We start from the raw sequence: 15513 nt of genomic DNA, 5'->3' as shown, positions 1-15513 counted from the left end.
CATTAAGATGGAATAAAATACATTTAAAGATTAATAAAAGGCTTGGCACTGGATTTGTGTAAAGAGTTTAAAGATATGTAACATTTGCATACGCTAGCTTTGGGATTGTGTTATTGGTGCACCATGGGGATCTCCACAGGTTCAAACGGTGAATAATCCTTTGAGCCTATTTCAGGACACGACAGAACCTGGCTAAACCCAAAGCTAGCTGGCTGACCGCTTCATCACACTTCCTAATACAATCGCAGGGTCAGATATTTTTAACCGCGCTGGCAGCATGAATCCAAAGGCAGGTCTGTCGATCAGTCTGCCGCTCTCAGCTCGAGTGAAGTCGAACTATGAAATGGATTTTCAGGGAAGTGTGTCTCAAACATTTATACGCCCAGTCAGGATGAATTGTCATGACATTTTTTGATCCTCCGACGTGCCACTTAACCTCGGCTGGACCACTTGTTGAGTGCTCGTAATTGTTAACATGGGAAACACCAGCAGGCTAGCATTGAGGTCAAAGGTCAGCCGTTCCTTGGCTCTACCTCAGATGTTGTGCTCCTGGGCGATAAATCGACTTTGTTGATAAATCGACTTTGTTGATAAATCGACTTTGTTGATAAATCGTATTTGTGGAAAATCTGGATTTTTAAATATGAAAAAAAAGTTTGAATTCTACTGAAGTCGTTTTAAAGATCTGGTATCTTGACAACTCTACTTTTTATTACCAGCTGGCATTAATGCACAAGTTTAGTATTTCCCAAAGCAAAAGAAGAAGTTTTTTAACCGTCTCTTGAATTCTGTGACGCTCACCTGAAGGAAAACGTTTCCTAAGTTACCGATGTGGATGGACCCGTGTCTGACATGTAGCTGATGTTTTTAAACGTGCCCCCACATTAGTGTGGACGTGCTCGTAGATGTTGCTCGACTAGACTCACAGGTTGAAGGAAAACAGAGTCGACCTGTTTAAACCCCCCCCCCCCCCCCGTTTCCCCCCTTCACACACACACAGACTAACACACTTCTCATAATGTTCCCCCCCCCCACCCCATTCCATCCACCAGTCAGTCCCCTTCCAAAAACTCTAACAACAAGTACCTCCTTGTACCTACTGTGGGTCTCCACCCGACACACACACACAGCTGGAAAAATCCAGTCTGAGCGGGCACTGTAGCCTGATTGTATCCCGGGACAAGCTCCCGTTATCTTTATGTTTAATTTAGACTCACAAAATATAGGCGGTGGTTAGTTTTGGTGGAAAGTCACATTTTTCTGCCAGTCCTCCTCGCTCCCTTCAGACAGTGACTCTGCAAAAACTCAAATTAACTGACACAACAACCTCACACACTCAGGACAGAGAGGACTAATACCTGTGTGAGCCTATAAAGAAAGCAAGGAATGATTCAAATACACACTTTTCAGATCACTCGTTCCTAAAAAGTATCTTTGGTTTGTCTTCAGTTATTCATCCGGCACTCTGGATGTTCTTCTTTCCGGAACTGTTTTGAACAAAACTGACTGCCTTGTTGCCATGACAACAAACCCAGCTCTCAAATAATCTTTGGTTTAAAATGTTCATACCTGCAGCTGTTGTCGTTGGGATGCCCCTGCAGAGAGCTGGCAGCGCGGGAAAGCCCCATCCGAGCGAAGGCGTGGTAGTGACTGAGCGTGGCGTCCGATAGGCCGGCGGGGCCGTCCGTCTCCTGCTCGTAGACGTTCTCCCAGTACGCCTGGAGGCTCGGGGTGCCCGCCGGGTACGTCCCGAACAGGTACGAGTCCAGCTGGTTGATGATCTCCTGGCTGACGCTGGCCTCGAACTTCCTGGCAAAGAAGGTGGGTCTGGATGCTTGCTGTGGGTCAGGACGGACGGACAAGAGACAAGGAGGGATGAGCGTGGTGAGAATACAACATTTATAACTCAGTGAAATAACTTAAAAGGAAGGATGTGCAACTTTTTTATCCAGGAGTTTAGCCAGTAAAGTTTTGCCTTTTTCTAAATCTGCATGAAAACTGTCATTCTACATTTTAACAACGAGCACATTTATATGAGAAACGTTTATTCTACATCTCCAGGAAAACCAAGGTACTAGGCTTCTCGACTGAGAAGGAGGGAAAGGTGTGGTCGATGATGTCATCAGGAGGGTGTGACATAAAAAAAACCCAGAGCTCATGGTGGTCCCCAGCAGCTCCAGCGACCATGAAACCTCATCGTTAAGAAAAACCCTCGAGGACTGACCAGGCTTCAGCGGAGTCAGATCTTACTGCGGGCTTTCTCTGGGACTGAAACCCAACGACCTGCATCCTGACACAACGAGCTGACCACTAGTTACAGAGTCAGGCGGCGCTCGTTTAGAGGATCAGAGCGGGACTTGTTCCTTCACTCTGCACGAAGGAGGTCAGCCAAATATGATTAAAGCAGCTGCTCTCTTGATGGAGCCGTTTCAGCTTCACTGAGCCTTTTTTTTTTAAATATATTTTTTAGTAGTTATCAAGTTGGAAGTTTTTATAGTATTTCATAGTTTCATAACACACAGGCTCATGACTGGAGCTGTGGATGACATCACTGCCCTCCTTTCTCTCCTCAACACTCTGGGGATTGGTGCAATAATAAGAACTATTTAGGACTGCAGAGACCTTCAGTATTTTAATTATCTGTTCATTTAGTCGATGCAGTTTTTAATTATTCAGGACTCTGTTTGGTGTCTTGTTTTTAGAATTTAATATTTTCTGTTTTCACTGTTTGTTAAATGTGAAAACTTATAGTCGGGAGCACCTAATTTTCTCTCAGGGGGTAAATAAAGTATCCATCCATCCATCCATCCATCCATCCGTCCATCCATCCATCCATCTAGCCATCCATCCTTCCTATCTTCCATCCATCTATTTATCCATCCATCCATCCACCTATCCATCCATCCATCCATCCATCCATCCATCAATGTATCCATCCATCTATCCATCCATCCATCCATCCATCCATCCATCATCCATCCTTCCTTCCTATCTTCCATCCACCAATGTATCCATCCATCTATCCATCCATCTATCCATCCATCCATCCTTCCTATCTTCCATCCATCAATGTATCATCCATCTAGCGTCCATCCATCCATCAATGTATCATCCATCTAGCGTCCATCCATCTATCCATCTATCCATCCATCCATCCATCCATCCATCCATCTATCCATCCATCCCTCTTCTTTTTGTTTTACATGTCAGTTTAGTTTCAGCGTTGTTAGTTTAAGTTTAGTTTGTATCACTGTCACAGAAACATCTGAAGTCACTTCTTTAAAAATACCCTCTCAAATATTCTATAAGTCGGGGAGGAGAGTTTGAACGTCTGCAGCGAGGCGGCTCATCCAAATTAAAACTAATGTGCCTGAAACAAACCATAAGGACGGGCCATGTGTCGCTCTGATGAAAACTCAAGACATTTTTCTCTATCATTTTATTTTATTTGAACTAAGTATAGTACGGTCACATCACAGCCAGAGCAGCAGATGGAAATAGTGTGTGTATTGTATATTCAGCACAAGTATGTTCCTGACCTTCCATTCAGGTCTCTGAGCCGCCTTTCTAGCTGGCAAACCCCGGCATTATGATAATAACAACCTTATAAAACCTCAGCGGCAGCCAGCTAGCTACAAAGCTCTAAAAATACTATCTGCCTGAAGAGCACAGCTGTTTCCAGGATCAGCTCCTCTTATAGAAACCATCAGCAGCTCCACCACAGACGCTGTCTTCAGGTCTGTCGTTACAGGGAGCCAGGGACCGCCTGATGCAAGTAAAAGCAGCACTGCTAATTTGTGAATATGGAGCTATTCTGGTGTTCAGCCACTGAGGGCCTGAGAGGGGACGGCTGGACAGAACAGGAGGACTGAAGAGTACAGTTATATGACCCCTTGATGCTGTGATATATGTGGCAGGTCTCTACTGTACCAGCTGTTACAGCGCAGACGCATCATCATGTTTGATCCAAAAAAAAAATCCAAATTAAAATCAAAAATAGTGAACTGTGAATACCAAGAAGTTTAAAGTAAGTCTGACAGAATAAAGGGGCGTCCGTTGTCATGGCAAAGTCAAGAGTATAAGTTCTTTAAAAGGAGCGAATCAGAGAGATGTTTGTGTCTTTGTGTTAATCCGACTTTAAAGTCTTTATATGTGATTTTTCACACTTAAATGTAGAAATCAAGTATCTCCTCTGAAAATAACTCTGTGAGTCATGACTGTCTACAATGGGTGTAACACCCGAGTCCCACTGTCTGTGATGTTTTCAGAGTTTTCAGAGTCCTATCTTCACTTTGTTTACATCGCCGGGACGGCCGGCTGACTCCTCCCCTCGTGTATAAAAGTTGTTTAATTGAGGGACTAGAGAAAAGAAGAATAACATACTGTACTCACTGCTTAACTGTGTTTCTAGATCACGCTCATTTCAGGTAAATGTACATGCAGTGTGAAGATACGAGCATAATAAAGATCGCTAGCATTAGCATGCTAACACAACAATGCAGCGCGAGTTGTTTTGGTTTCATGCTGGTGCTCAAGGGCGACATCTGCTGGATCAAAAAATCACATATTAAGCCTTTAAATCGAGGGGGTCATTGCACAAATGAGGACTAAGACAACGACTACTGAGGACTTAAAGGATCATCGCTGTACTTTGAATCATGGTCCTTTATGTAAGAAGGTTTACGTTGCCAGGTTGGGTTACTTATAAGTACATATCATAAGTGGGGATAGAAAGGGTAAAAAAAAAAGACATTATTTGTGTGCATGTGCCCACAAACTTCATGCGTCCCCTGCAGAAGCCAGTTCCCCAGTCAAAAAAGTTTACGTAAAAACATATGCCTCTGTGCATCTCAGGAAAATGCCTCTTTGCTGCAAATGTAAGTATTAAGACGCCACGTGAGACGATGCTGCTCAGACTTTATAAAAATAAAAAAGTCTTACCTGGAAGCGTGGCAGATCGGAGGGTTTGAAGTCGTTGGGGGAGCAGCCGCACCAGTCCACGATGTGCTTGTACTGACACTTACAGCCCAGCTTGCGGTTCCAGTTGGTGAGCCGCAGGTTGTTGTCCACCATGGTCTCACAGTGGGCGCTGTTCTCCAGCACGGTGTGGAAAAACGACTGCAGGAAGAGACGGAAAAACATTAATGAGGAATTCAGATACATTATATTTTTAAAGAGTGTATCACTACAGCAGACGTAGCTCGGACAGATTTGTGTTCCAGCCAGCTGAGACTCATGTACTGTCACTGTACCAGAATTTAAAACTTGAATGAAACCAGGAAAAATCAGAGGACATCGATACCTTTCCTTGTTTTCAGTTATTTAAAATTGCAAAAAAATTCCTTCACACCATCTCCATTGCACAAAAATCGAATTATTAACATTTTTTTTTACATTATTTTGTGGTTTAGTTTAAATTAAAGTGTCCAGTCTTTTGGATATAAGACACTTGACATGAGAAGCGTAAATCGAATATAATATATTCCCATTGAACAATTTCACGCACTTATTACATCACTTCTAATTTAACTCAATATTTTGCTTCTTTGCACACACCAGAAGAAGAGGGATGCTAAAAGTGGATTTCAGACATAAACGTTACATAAAAACGACCAAAATTTCTTAGGAAGCAAAAAAACGGTCTTTTGGATTCACACAAAATGATGATATCAGGAATTATTCAGGTGTGCAGTGCATGTGTGAACAGGGCTAAAATCAGTCCAGAGAGTGATACCATCCGTGACCACCAGGTGGATTACCTTGAAATAAGCAGCTGGTACTCCTCTATAGGAGACCAGCAAACTCTCCCTCTGTAGTTAAACTGTATCTGAGGGGTTACTCCAGTGCATGTGTGTGTGTGTGTGTGTGTGCGTGTGCGTGTGCGTGTGCGTGTGCGTGTGCGTGTGCGTGTGTGTGTGTGTGTTTGTTACCTCAGCTGGCAGCAGTGTGTGGGCGTAGAAGCGCTTCATGCTGCTGACCAGCTCGTCTCTGGAGTTCACCACATAGTCCACAAAAGGCCGGTTTACCAGGAACCAATCAGAGCCTCCGTCCACCGCGATGCCCTCCGGGATCTTGCGGTCCCCGAGACGCCACATGTGGGTGTCGCACTCCAGGAAGAGACGGTCCAGACCCTGCTTACGGATGAAGCTGAGGGGGACACAGAGGAGAAGTGTTAAACTGGAAAGAGAACAATAGACTGCATGTCTTTAATGTTTACAAAATGAAGCTCATTATTTAGCAGTTTTATAAACATTTTGTCAAAATGGCAGAAATGACAATTCCACTAAACAGCTGCAGATAAAATCCTAAATGAAGGGAATTTGCAAATCTATTTTTAAGCGTTTAAACGATATCTTCACTGAATCAATCCCAGCGCCTCGCTCTCTTACCGTGCGTTGTCTCTGCCGTGAGACTTGATGAAGTTCATGTTGCGATACTTGGACAGGAAAGCCACCAGCTGCTCATTGGTCCTGAAGGAAGACGACGGCAATCAGTCAACAACTCAGACAACCAGGCTTAAAAATAACATCAAGCTGTATTGAAGAAGACTTGAAACTAGCAGTTGAGACCCTTTACGGGACCATGAGGAAAATATTTACTGAGGCATTAATCAAACGAGGAGTCAGGCTCAGTAATGCAAAAAACTTTCAATTCAATCAGACTTCTTCATGTAGTCAGTAGCGTCGCCCCCTCTGGCCATTAGAAAGAATGCAGGTTGAAGGCATTTCAAACCGACAAAAGGTGGTCTGATTTTTTAAATACAGACAATTTATACAATCAAAGCCATTCAGATGTAAATGGTCAATAAGCTCCTGACAACAGAGTGCTCCAAACGCGTCACTCTAATCCAGATATCTGTTTTTAGACGTAAAGAAAACAACTTAATTGAACTTAGGTTCTGCACAATATTCAGGTCAGAGTTTCTGTTTGTACAAGAAATGTGTTTGACTGTAAACTAATGAAACAGAGAGGGTCCATTGGTTGCAGCAAAATCTTAAATTTGGACCTTATTGCCCTGAAAACATCTTAATGTCCGGTATAATCAAACCCTAAAAACACTGTTTCTAAACACTGTTTTTAAGGGAGGATTTCTCTTTCAGCAGGATGTTATTAACCGATGCACTTTCTTCGGTCAAACAATGCAAAACAATCTTCCAGTAACGGGAATTCAAAGAGCTTCATGTAAGTGTGTTCAGGACAGCTGGACCAGTTTATTTAGCTTCCTCTTCCAACTGGGAGAAAAACAGCAACAGTAAAGTAAAGCTGTGTGTGTGTGTGTGTGTGTGTGTGTGTGTGTGTGTGTGTGTGTGTGTGTGTGAGTCCTGGAGCAGAGGAAGCACATTCATTCAAACAGCCCCCCCCCCCCCCTCCTGAGCTGTAAGCACATGTACGTCTCGGTCCCGGTGTCGCACTAATGAGTAGACAGGACAGCAGACAGACAGACGGATCGCTTTGATTACATTTGATTACAGTCGTTAAGACGAACCGCAGGCATGCACGTGTGTGTTTGTGGGCATGTTTGTGTTCATCAGTCTCTCACACACACTTTAAATCTGACTGAGGACGCTCATCTACAGACGGTCTCACATGACATCCTTCTCATGTAGCTTTTAACTGGTTATGAAACAGACTCTACATGTCCTACTGAATCAAAAAAGACAGACAGAAACAAGCTTGACAATTCAGATTCTGTATTTTTTAAATGTTTGGTAAAGCTGCCATGGGGTTCACAACGAGAAAGAAGTGGATTTTTTTTTTGTCGGACCCCCCCCCCCCCCCCCCCCCGCCATGAATCAAGTCCTGGGATTAGCAGCAGCTCTAGACTGGACCTGGAAAATTGTTCTCTTAAAAAGACAAGTAGTTTCTTCTCCACCATTTTTTTGACAGGTGACAAACCAAGAAGACCCGCCCCTTCTTGATTCTGACTGGACGGTGAGGGAGAAGTGACATTGACAAGCACGACGTTAAAGGCCCTTAGTACAATGTCTGAACAACCATGAACAATAAGGGACACAATGTTTGACAGATTGAATCAGCTGTTTGGGTTTTGTTGGATGTCTGATCTCCTGGACTTCACTGAGGTTTCATATTTTAAAAAAGTACAAGTGACCTACTCCTGAAACATACAGCAGCTATGAAAACACACACACACACACACACACACACACACACAAACACACACTAACTGTTCCATTGACTCACTCTCCATGTGCCTTCATGATGTCACAGCTATTGATGGTTGTGTTAATGCTGTGGCTGGCTGCGCTATGGATTTTAGCTGCGAGGGTGTTCAAACAGTCACTCTGATGGGAGGACAGAGGAGAGCAGTTCAGTGAGTACGTGTGTGTGTGTGTGTGTTCTTATATTACTATCCTTATGAGGAGCACTCAGAAGAACAGCAAGAAGAACTTGAAATGTTTCTTTCACATAATGTGGCTGCAATCGTTTGGTTGAGTTATTGTCGGGGGGGTTTATCTTCTCCAGTCTAAAGATAGATTTGCTGCTTTTTTTAAAAATCACTCTTAACTGAATCCATCCGTCCATTACCCATACCACTTGTCCCGATCGAGGCCCGCCGCGGGGGCTGGAGCAGATGCCAGCTGTCACTGGGAACGAGCCGGGGATACACCCTGGACTGGGCTGCCTGTCAATCACAGGGCTGACATACAGAGAGACAGACTCACAACTACGGGCCATTTAAGAGTCAACAATTAACCTCACGAGCACGTCTTTAGACTGTGGGAGGACGCCGGAGTACCCAGGGAGAAACATGCAAACTCCACACAGAGCGGCTCCCGTCCGGCGGGGAATTCAAACCAGGAACCCTTCTTGCTCTGAGGCGGCAGAGCTAAACCACCGCGGCTCCAATCAGCCCAGTAAGACGATTAAACTGCTCTGATTTTATTGCCTGAAAACCGAAATGAGTTCCTGCCCAATGGAGCCGATTCTTAGTAGGGCTGGGAGATATGGACCAAAACTCATATCTTGATATTGATTAGCTGAATGGCGATACTTGATATATATCGATATGTATTTTATTAACAGTGAAAACACATGGAAAAATAAACTACCTGATTGTGAATTTAAAAAGTAATATTATAAAATAAAAATGTTCCTTAAATACAATAAAAGAGAGAGAGAGGAGGAGCAGGGTTACCATCAGTGAGATGAGAAAAAGGCGACCTGACACCTCTATAACGTTATTTTAATGCAACATAAACTATATCGATATTAATGATATCGTCTTACCCTATATCTTGTTTGAAAATATATCAATATATCTTAAAAAATCGATATATTTCCCAGCCCTAATTCTTAGTATGTTAAACATACTAATGTACTTGCGAGTCAGCCAAAAGAAAGATGGACTGGAGCTTGTCTTCTGACTTCTCCAAGCTCTTTTACACCGCAGGTCAAACCTACACATTCACACACTGATGGCAGAGGCTGCTGAGTGAAGTTTCATACACGGCCAACGAAGCAGCAGGAGCAACTTGGGGTTAAGTGTATTGGCCCATGGACACATCGGACATGTGGCTGCAGGAGCCGGGGATCCAATCCCCGACCGACTCTACCAACTGAGGCCACAGCCGCCCCCAAAAAAAAAAGACAGAAAGCGATCAGAGCCGGCTGACATGTGGTGCCGCAAACAGCCGAGTGAAGAAAGACAACATCTGTGCGCCAGCTGAAACACATCGATAAGCCAAAACACAACACCTCATTATGCTATCTCTTTTCTTGCCTTCCACACTGTGAAGTAAACCATCAGTCAATATCTCCAATGATCACAGCCAAAGCACTTCCTACAACAACAGATCCCCGCCTCAATTCCCCAAGCAGCAGGGCAGCCATTAAAGGGCTCCGCTTCAGCGCTGCACGGACTCCCCCGATCCATGCCGAGTCGATGAAGTTGTGGTCTTGCTGGACGCCGGTAACCTGATCCATAAGACCTTTAAACACACCAAACAAGGCGGCGCACAGGGCTGCGGGATCACTGTTTAGCGGCGTTTAGCTGCCACAGTGTTGAAGACGAATCGATGGGATGTTCAGCAGGAACCAAACATGACGAGTAAATAAATAAATCCCCCCCCCCTCAGTCAAAAAGGGAAAAACACGACGCAATAGAGGAACCAAGCTTCTAATGATTTAGAGTCTGTTGATGTGAGATCATTTTCACTTCTGACAGTCTTAGATCTTTTTTGCAAATGCACGATTCATTTTTTTTAACCCAAAACCACCATAACACCGCTCCCTCCGCAGCTACCAGGCTCCATTGACAGGACGATCATGTCACCCTGCAGGACACAGGAGCTTCGAGTCTAACACTGCCCGGGTCTGAACGACTTATGGGTGTTGGGCAACTTTGGTATTTTAAATGTTGAGTTTAGATCCAACTCAAAATTTCTACAACACAAAATGACACAACAAACCTCCAGAACCGCCCACACCAAACCCATAAGACCATGAGAGAGGACACTCAACAAGTTTTTCAAAGTAGTAGAGACTCTCCGCCTTTCACTTACTGCAAAATAAAAATAGCTTTTCCTTTTAAATACCAAACTTTATTCAGCAGCAGAACCTAAATGTCCGTTGTGGTGTCCATTCTTGTCAGTGGATTCTGGTGGCTTTGGAGATCTTGTTCCAGTAACACTGTCCCTGAGAGGTTGTATTGCATGTCTGTCAATGTAGAGAGGGGGCGGGCCTTCCTGCCTTGTTGTACGGCTAATGACTGGGGAGCTACCGTCTTGATTAGCTGAGGTGGGCAGGTACTTGATAAATGTTTGGGGCTGTGAGATGCATCATGGGAGTTGCTTTCCTGTCTGAGTTATTGTCGTGTGTTTTATGTCATAATAATAATGAACCGTCAGCCGACATGGAGGAGAACGCGTTGGAACCGGAGCAAAGTCAGCTGATTGTTGACCCTTCGCTTCCTGGACCGGCTCAGTCTCTCACCTGATTGGATAGTCTGCAGCGCTGAGGTTGATGAAGAAGTCCCACGACCAGTCGGCCATCTTGAGAAGGTCCTCCATGCTGCGCAGGTACATAGTCAGCAGGCTGGCCCCGCCCCAGATGGTGGACATCCGCCAGGGAGTCACCCTGACGTTGGGGTACCGGGCCGCCAGAGACAGGATCTCTCTGTGGAGGTAGTTAGACCTCTGAGAGAAAAAAAAAGATGATAAGAGGTGAGTCCATTTTCAGACGATCGATAAGAGGAGTTAGTGAATCTGTTAACGACGTCAACATATATTTTGGTCGCTTGGTTCACCTGGTCAACGTGGATGTAGTAGTAGTGCGAGGTGTGGTAGATGGCTTTGAAGAGACGCTGAAACTGACGCGAGGCTCGGCCGTGGACGACCAGGACGAAGGCGATCCGCGCGGGAACGAGCCGGGCAGCAGCCGAGGGGTCCTCGTCCCACTGGATGTTCACGTTAGCTTTACCTGGACGGAGGAGACAAGGGCTTCAGCTCCAAAGACATACGACATGATGCAACTTTAATGATGCTTTCAGGCTCTGTGGGAAAAAGTGCTGAGATGCTAAGAACTTGTTTTTTCATCCATCGATAATCATAATTACATTTTCATATTTAAAAACAAGAAATTCCAAATATTGGATGATTAGGATTTCCTCTATTGTTGCTGTGGTTTTGAAACAGGTATCAACGTCATTTGATTTTCACTAGTGTCTTATCAAAGTTTAATTTTCTGGTATTGAGACATCCCCAGCCTCAGTTTCAGAGCACTTCTCTCCAGCGCTTGTTGTTGCTATAGGTTACAAAAGTTGTCTCTGCACTTCTACTTCCCCTCTTAGTGACCGAACGCCTCGGTTAAATTTCTCTTTATGCTTTAGATTTACTTTATTCCAAGCTCAAATTCACAAAGAAAACGTAGAAAAATGTAAAAGAATCTTGAAAAAAATCTATTTATTTATTTTAATGCCAGGTGACAAATCTTCTCAACCAATGATCTGTCTCTCTGTGTTCTGTATTCTTGCGAGAAGGAAACAACACAGAGTACTACAGCAGTCTGCAGAGAGTCAGCTCCAAGAAGGCAAAGGGGGAACCGCACTTTTATACTTTATATCAAAAAGCTTTGTGTACTGTAATCCAAAGAAAAGCTGCGCCATGCAAAGGTTTCCTGCAAAAGCAGAAGTTCATGCATGTCGGGTCAACAGGATATGTGTGGGATAGGCGCGATCTGAAGAGTGTTATATTTTAACACATCAGCACAATTTATTTTCCGTTCCAGTTCCAACATGAAATGTTTATCCCCAAAAAACAAGAGTCTCTCCTCTGTTATTGGGTGTTGTCAGACCTCCAGGAACTGTCGTAACCCGGCAGGAACTATGAGCTACTTTAGTTAAGAGGAACCTTTTTTAGTTCCTGCTTCAGAGTCGGTACTCTCCCAGCACAAGAGGGCACTTTCAAGTGCTCTGTGATTGGTCCACACATCAGTGTACGCTGATTGGTCAAACACAAAAGTCAATTCAGCGACCACCGACTGCCATCTTTAAATTCCACGCTGGCAAAGTGTTGGTACATGTTCGGTACCTCTAAGTTTGTGATGGCTCTGCTACACACCTTTCGGTTTCTTCTATTCTACTTTATAGAAATTAAAATGTAAAGAAACTTGTAAGAAATGAAGAAGAATACAAATAAGAAGATTTTACTTTTTTTTTTTGTTCAGTACTGTTTTGGATTTGCACCTGTGTCTTTCTTTTAAATGTATTTTATATATCAGTGCCAAATTGTTTGTATATCCTTGGTCAATAAAAAGAAATGGAACAGATTAATCAAACATCATCATCGCAGCCCAACTGTCGTCCGTCTGTAGTTTGTGACATTTAACTCAGAGCACCGTTGTTAGACACTGCGTCATCAAAAAAATCTTAGAAATGGTTAGCGGGAAAGACTCTACGTTCAAGGTTATGAGTCACCGTTCTCCACTCTCGCCCTTTATCTTCACTTCCCTTCTTTCCTGGAAGAATTCAGGTTTTCCGAGGCTGCCTGAGCTAAATCCGCTTCTTGTGTATACAAAAAAATCTTCTGACGGGCCAAAAGCTTCTCCATCATCATTGCTGTCTCTAAAAGAGGGCACGGGTTGAGGCCTGCTCGGTCTAATTAGTGACCTACCCCGGGACGTGCTGAGGGTTGGAGTTTGAGGAGGAATGACTGTAATCAGGCGGCTCGGTGGAGCGCTGCAGAGGGAGGCAAGCGATGTCGTGCACATGTAAAGGATGTACACTTTAATGCCGACATGAGCACAGAAACACAGATCTCACTCTGTAAAATACTGAGTACAGTCGGACTCTAACCAGATCATGCGTCGCTGGTCTGTGGATATAATGACTACTGTTTCATCAAAGGAACCTGTAATCATATAAATGAAACCTCAATTGGCCCAGGGAGGTTCTGAGAGCTTTTGCTTACAACTAAATCATTAGTCAGCTATTCCAAAAATAAGCCTACAAGCTATTTAATTAGAGAGTAATTACGCTGGATGAGTATCATCCTCCCCGTGTCCATTCATGCTTTCGGTCCCTGAATAGAAAATAGTTGGCTGCCTCCGCCTCTGTGTGGAAACCGGCACGTGGTGGGTTAAAAAAAAAAGTTTCTCAAAGGGTGAATTTTGAAGAAAATATGCCCCCAACTTCAAAGGAGCCAACTGTTTCCTTTGTGATTCCTTTTGCTCTCCGTCTCTCGTTCTCTCACTCTGTCATTTCTTTGACTCGCTCAATCACCGGCTTTGCTAACATGAAGGAGTTAACCAGCCCTCAAATTTAAAATGGTCAGCACATCTGAAATAACTGCGTACAATAACTCGGTGTTCTACTTTCACTGGGGAATATGTTCAGCTCTCCATTAGAAGAAAAAAAAATGGGCCACCACCAAGTCCAAATCTGGATTACTTCAGCGGTATGAACCTGAAATAGAAAATCAGTTTTTCTTGTGATTTTCAGGTTTTTAAGTTTGCTGAAAAAAAAAAAAAAAAACAGCATCATGACGCAGATTTAAAAAAAAAAAGTAACAAGTAAAGTTTTGCTGTCCTCAAGAGGAGAAATAAACAACGTTTAAAATGTTTGTTTGTTGGGGCGTTGGTGGCGCGGTGGTTAGTGCGCGCGCCCCATGTGTGGAGGCTGTAGTCCTCCAAGCGGGCGACCCAGGTTCAAATCCGGCCTGTTCCCCACTCTCTCTCTCTCTCCCTGATTTCCAGCTCTATCCACTGTCCTCTCTCTACAATAAAGGCCCAAAAAGCCCAAAAATAAATCTTTAAAATGTTTGTTTGTTGAATGGAGGTCGGACCGATCATTTCTGATGCATTCAGGGAAGTTGGGAAATCTAAATGCTGACGGCTTTTATGACACTACATTCAGGCAGAAATCAGCTTGATGAGAACTTTCTTTGAGGACAAAAATCTGAGGAAATTAATTTGATGTGAATTTTGATTTTAAAGTTTGTCCTGTATGTTAACACGGAGGAGGCGGAGCTAATGACCCATACTGCAGCGAGTCAGTGAAGGGAGCTCCAAATGTGTTGGCTTCACTTTTGGAGGGCTGTCTTGTTGTCCGTCTCTGGTACTTTTTTTCCCCCCTCAGTAGCTTAAAATGTCCACGGTGTTTATCATGACTTCATCGTCTAGTTAAGTGTGTGCGTGTGTGTGTGTGTGTGTGTGTGTGTGTGTGTGTGTGTGTGTGTGTGTGTGTGTGTGTGTGTGTGTGTGTGTGTGTGTGTGTGTGTGTGTGTGTGTGTGTGTGTGTGTGTGTGTGTGTGTGTGTTCGTCTCACCTTCGATGGGGCAGAAGCGAGGCACCTTCTCAGGCATCAGCGCCCTCTCTTTGTGTTTGCAGTACACCTCCACAATCCGCTGCCGACACTCGCGGCTCTTCGCCCTGGACAGCGCCGAGATGGCCTCCTTCCCGCTGATCTCACACTGCGGCTGCTCCTTCCTCGGCTCCAGCGAGGCGGACTTCTTCACCTGGAGGAACGACGGATCCCGATTGGACCCTTGGACCGGTGCGGAGCTGGTGGGGACCTGGGGGTGGGGCCTCCGGACGAGAGTGGTGCGGTTGTGATTGTGGCCGGCTCCCCTGGGCTGGACGGCGGGGTACTTGAGGACGTCGTTGGCGGGTTTCCCCAGCATGCCCCGTTCTTGGGCCTTCTCCAGTTTTCGTTTGGCGTTTGCGACCGGCACCCGTTGGCGTTGGGATCGAGCTCCGAGGTTGCTGTTGCTGTCGATGGTGTCAAAGTCTTTGGGGACGGAGTTCTCGTTGTTGTTGCTGTCGAGGCGGAGTTTCTCTTTGGGCCGGTGAGAATGGTAGACATCCTGTGAGGGAGAGGACAAAACGATGACTTCCTGTTATCTTTAAAGGCTTTATATGTGATTTTTTGATCCAGCAGATGTCGCCCTTGAGCACCAGCATGAAACCAAAACAACTCTTGCTGCATTGTTGTGTTAGCATGCTAATGCTAGCGATCTTTATTCTGCTCGTATCTTCACACTGCATGTAAATTTACCT

General features: G+C 44.5%; 1 protein-coding gene and 1 long non-coding RNA gene across 2 annotated transcripts in view; one reads left to right on the top strand and one right to left on the bottom strand.

The window, feature by feature from the left end:
• Positions 1 to 15513, bottom strand: part of LOC132954008 (xylosyltransferase 1-like) — a 32972-nt gene that overhangs the window by 7235 nt on the left and 10224 nt on the right. The window contains exons 2-8 of the mRNA XM_061026435.1: positions 14783 to 15320; positions 11267 to 11439; positions 10954 to 11156; positions 6390 to 6470; positions 5931 to 6147; positions 4942 to 5118; positions 1570 to 1838 (exon numbers count right to left, since the gene is read on the bottom strand). Of these exons, the coding sequence (XP_060882418.1) occupies positions 1570 to 1838; positions 4942 to 5118; positions 5931 to 6147; positions 6390 to 6470; positions 10954 to 11156; positions 11267 to 11439; positions 14783 to 15320 (1658 nt within the window). The remainder of the gene's footprint in view (positions 1 to 1569; positions 1839 to 4941; positions 5119 to 5930; positions 6148 to 6389; positions 6471 to 10953; positions 11157 to 11266; positions 11440 to 14782; positions 15321 to 15513) is intronic.
• LOC132954009 (uncharacterized) lies at positions 1751 to 2813 on the top strand. Its single transcript, XR_009665705.1, has 2 exons — positions 1751 to 1884; positions 2062 to 2813. It is a non-coding gene; the product is annotated as an uncharacterized LOC132954009 (long non-coding RNA).

Source organism: Labrus mixtus, chromosome 20 (assembly GCF_963584025.1).
Source record: "Labrus mixtus chromosome 20, fLabMix1.1, whole genome shotgun sequence".
NCBI classification, from domain to species: Eukaryota; Metazoa; Chordata; class Actinopteri; order Labriformes; family Labridae; genus Labrus; species Labrus mixtus.
The sequence above is the reverse complement of the archived record's forward strand: the minus strand, read 5'-3'. Positions and strand labels throughout refer to the sequence as shown.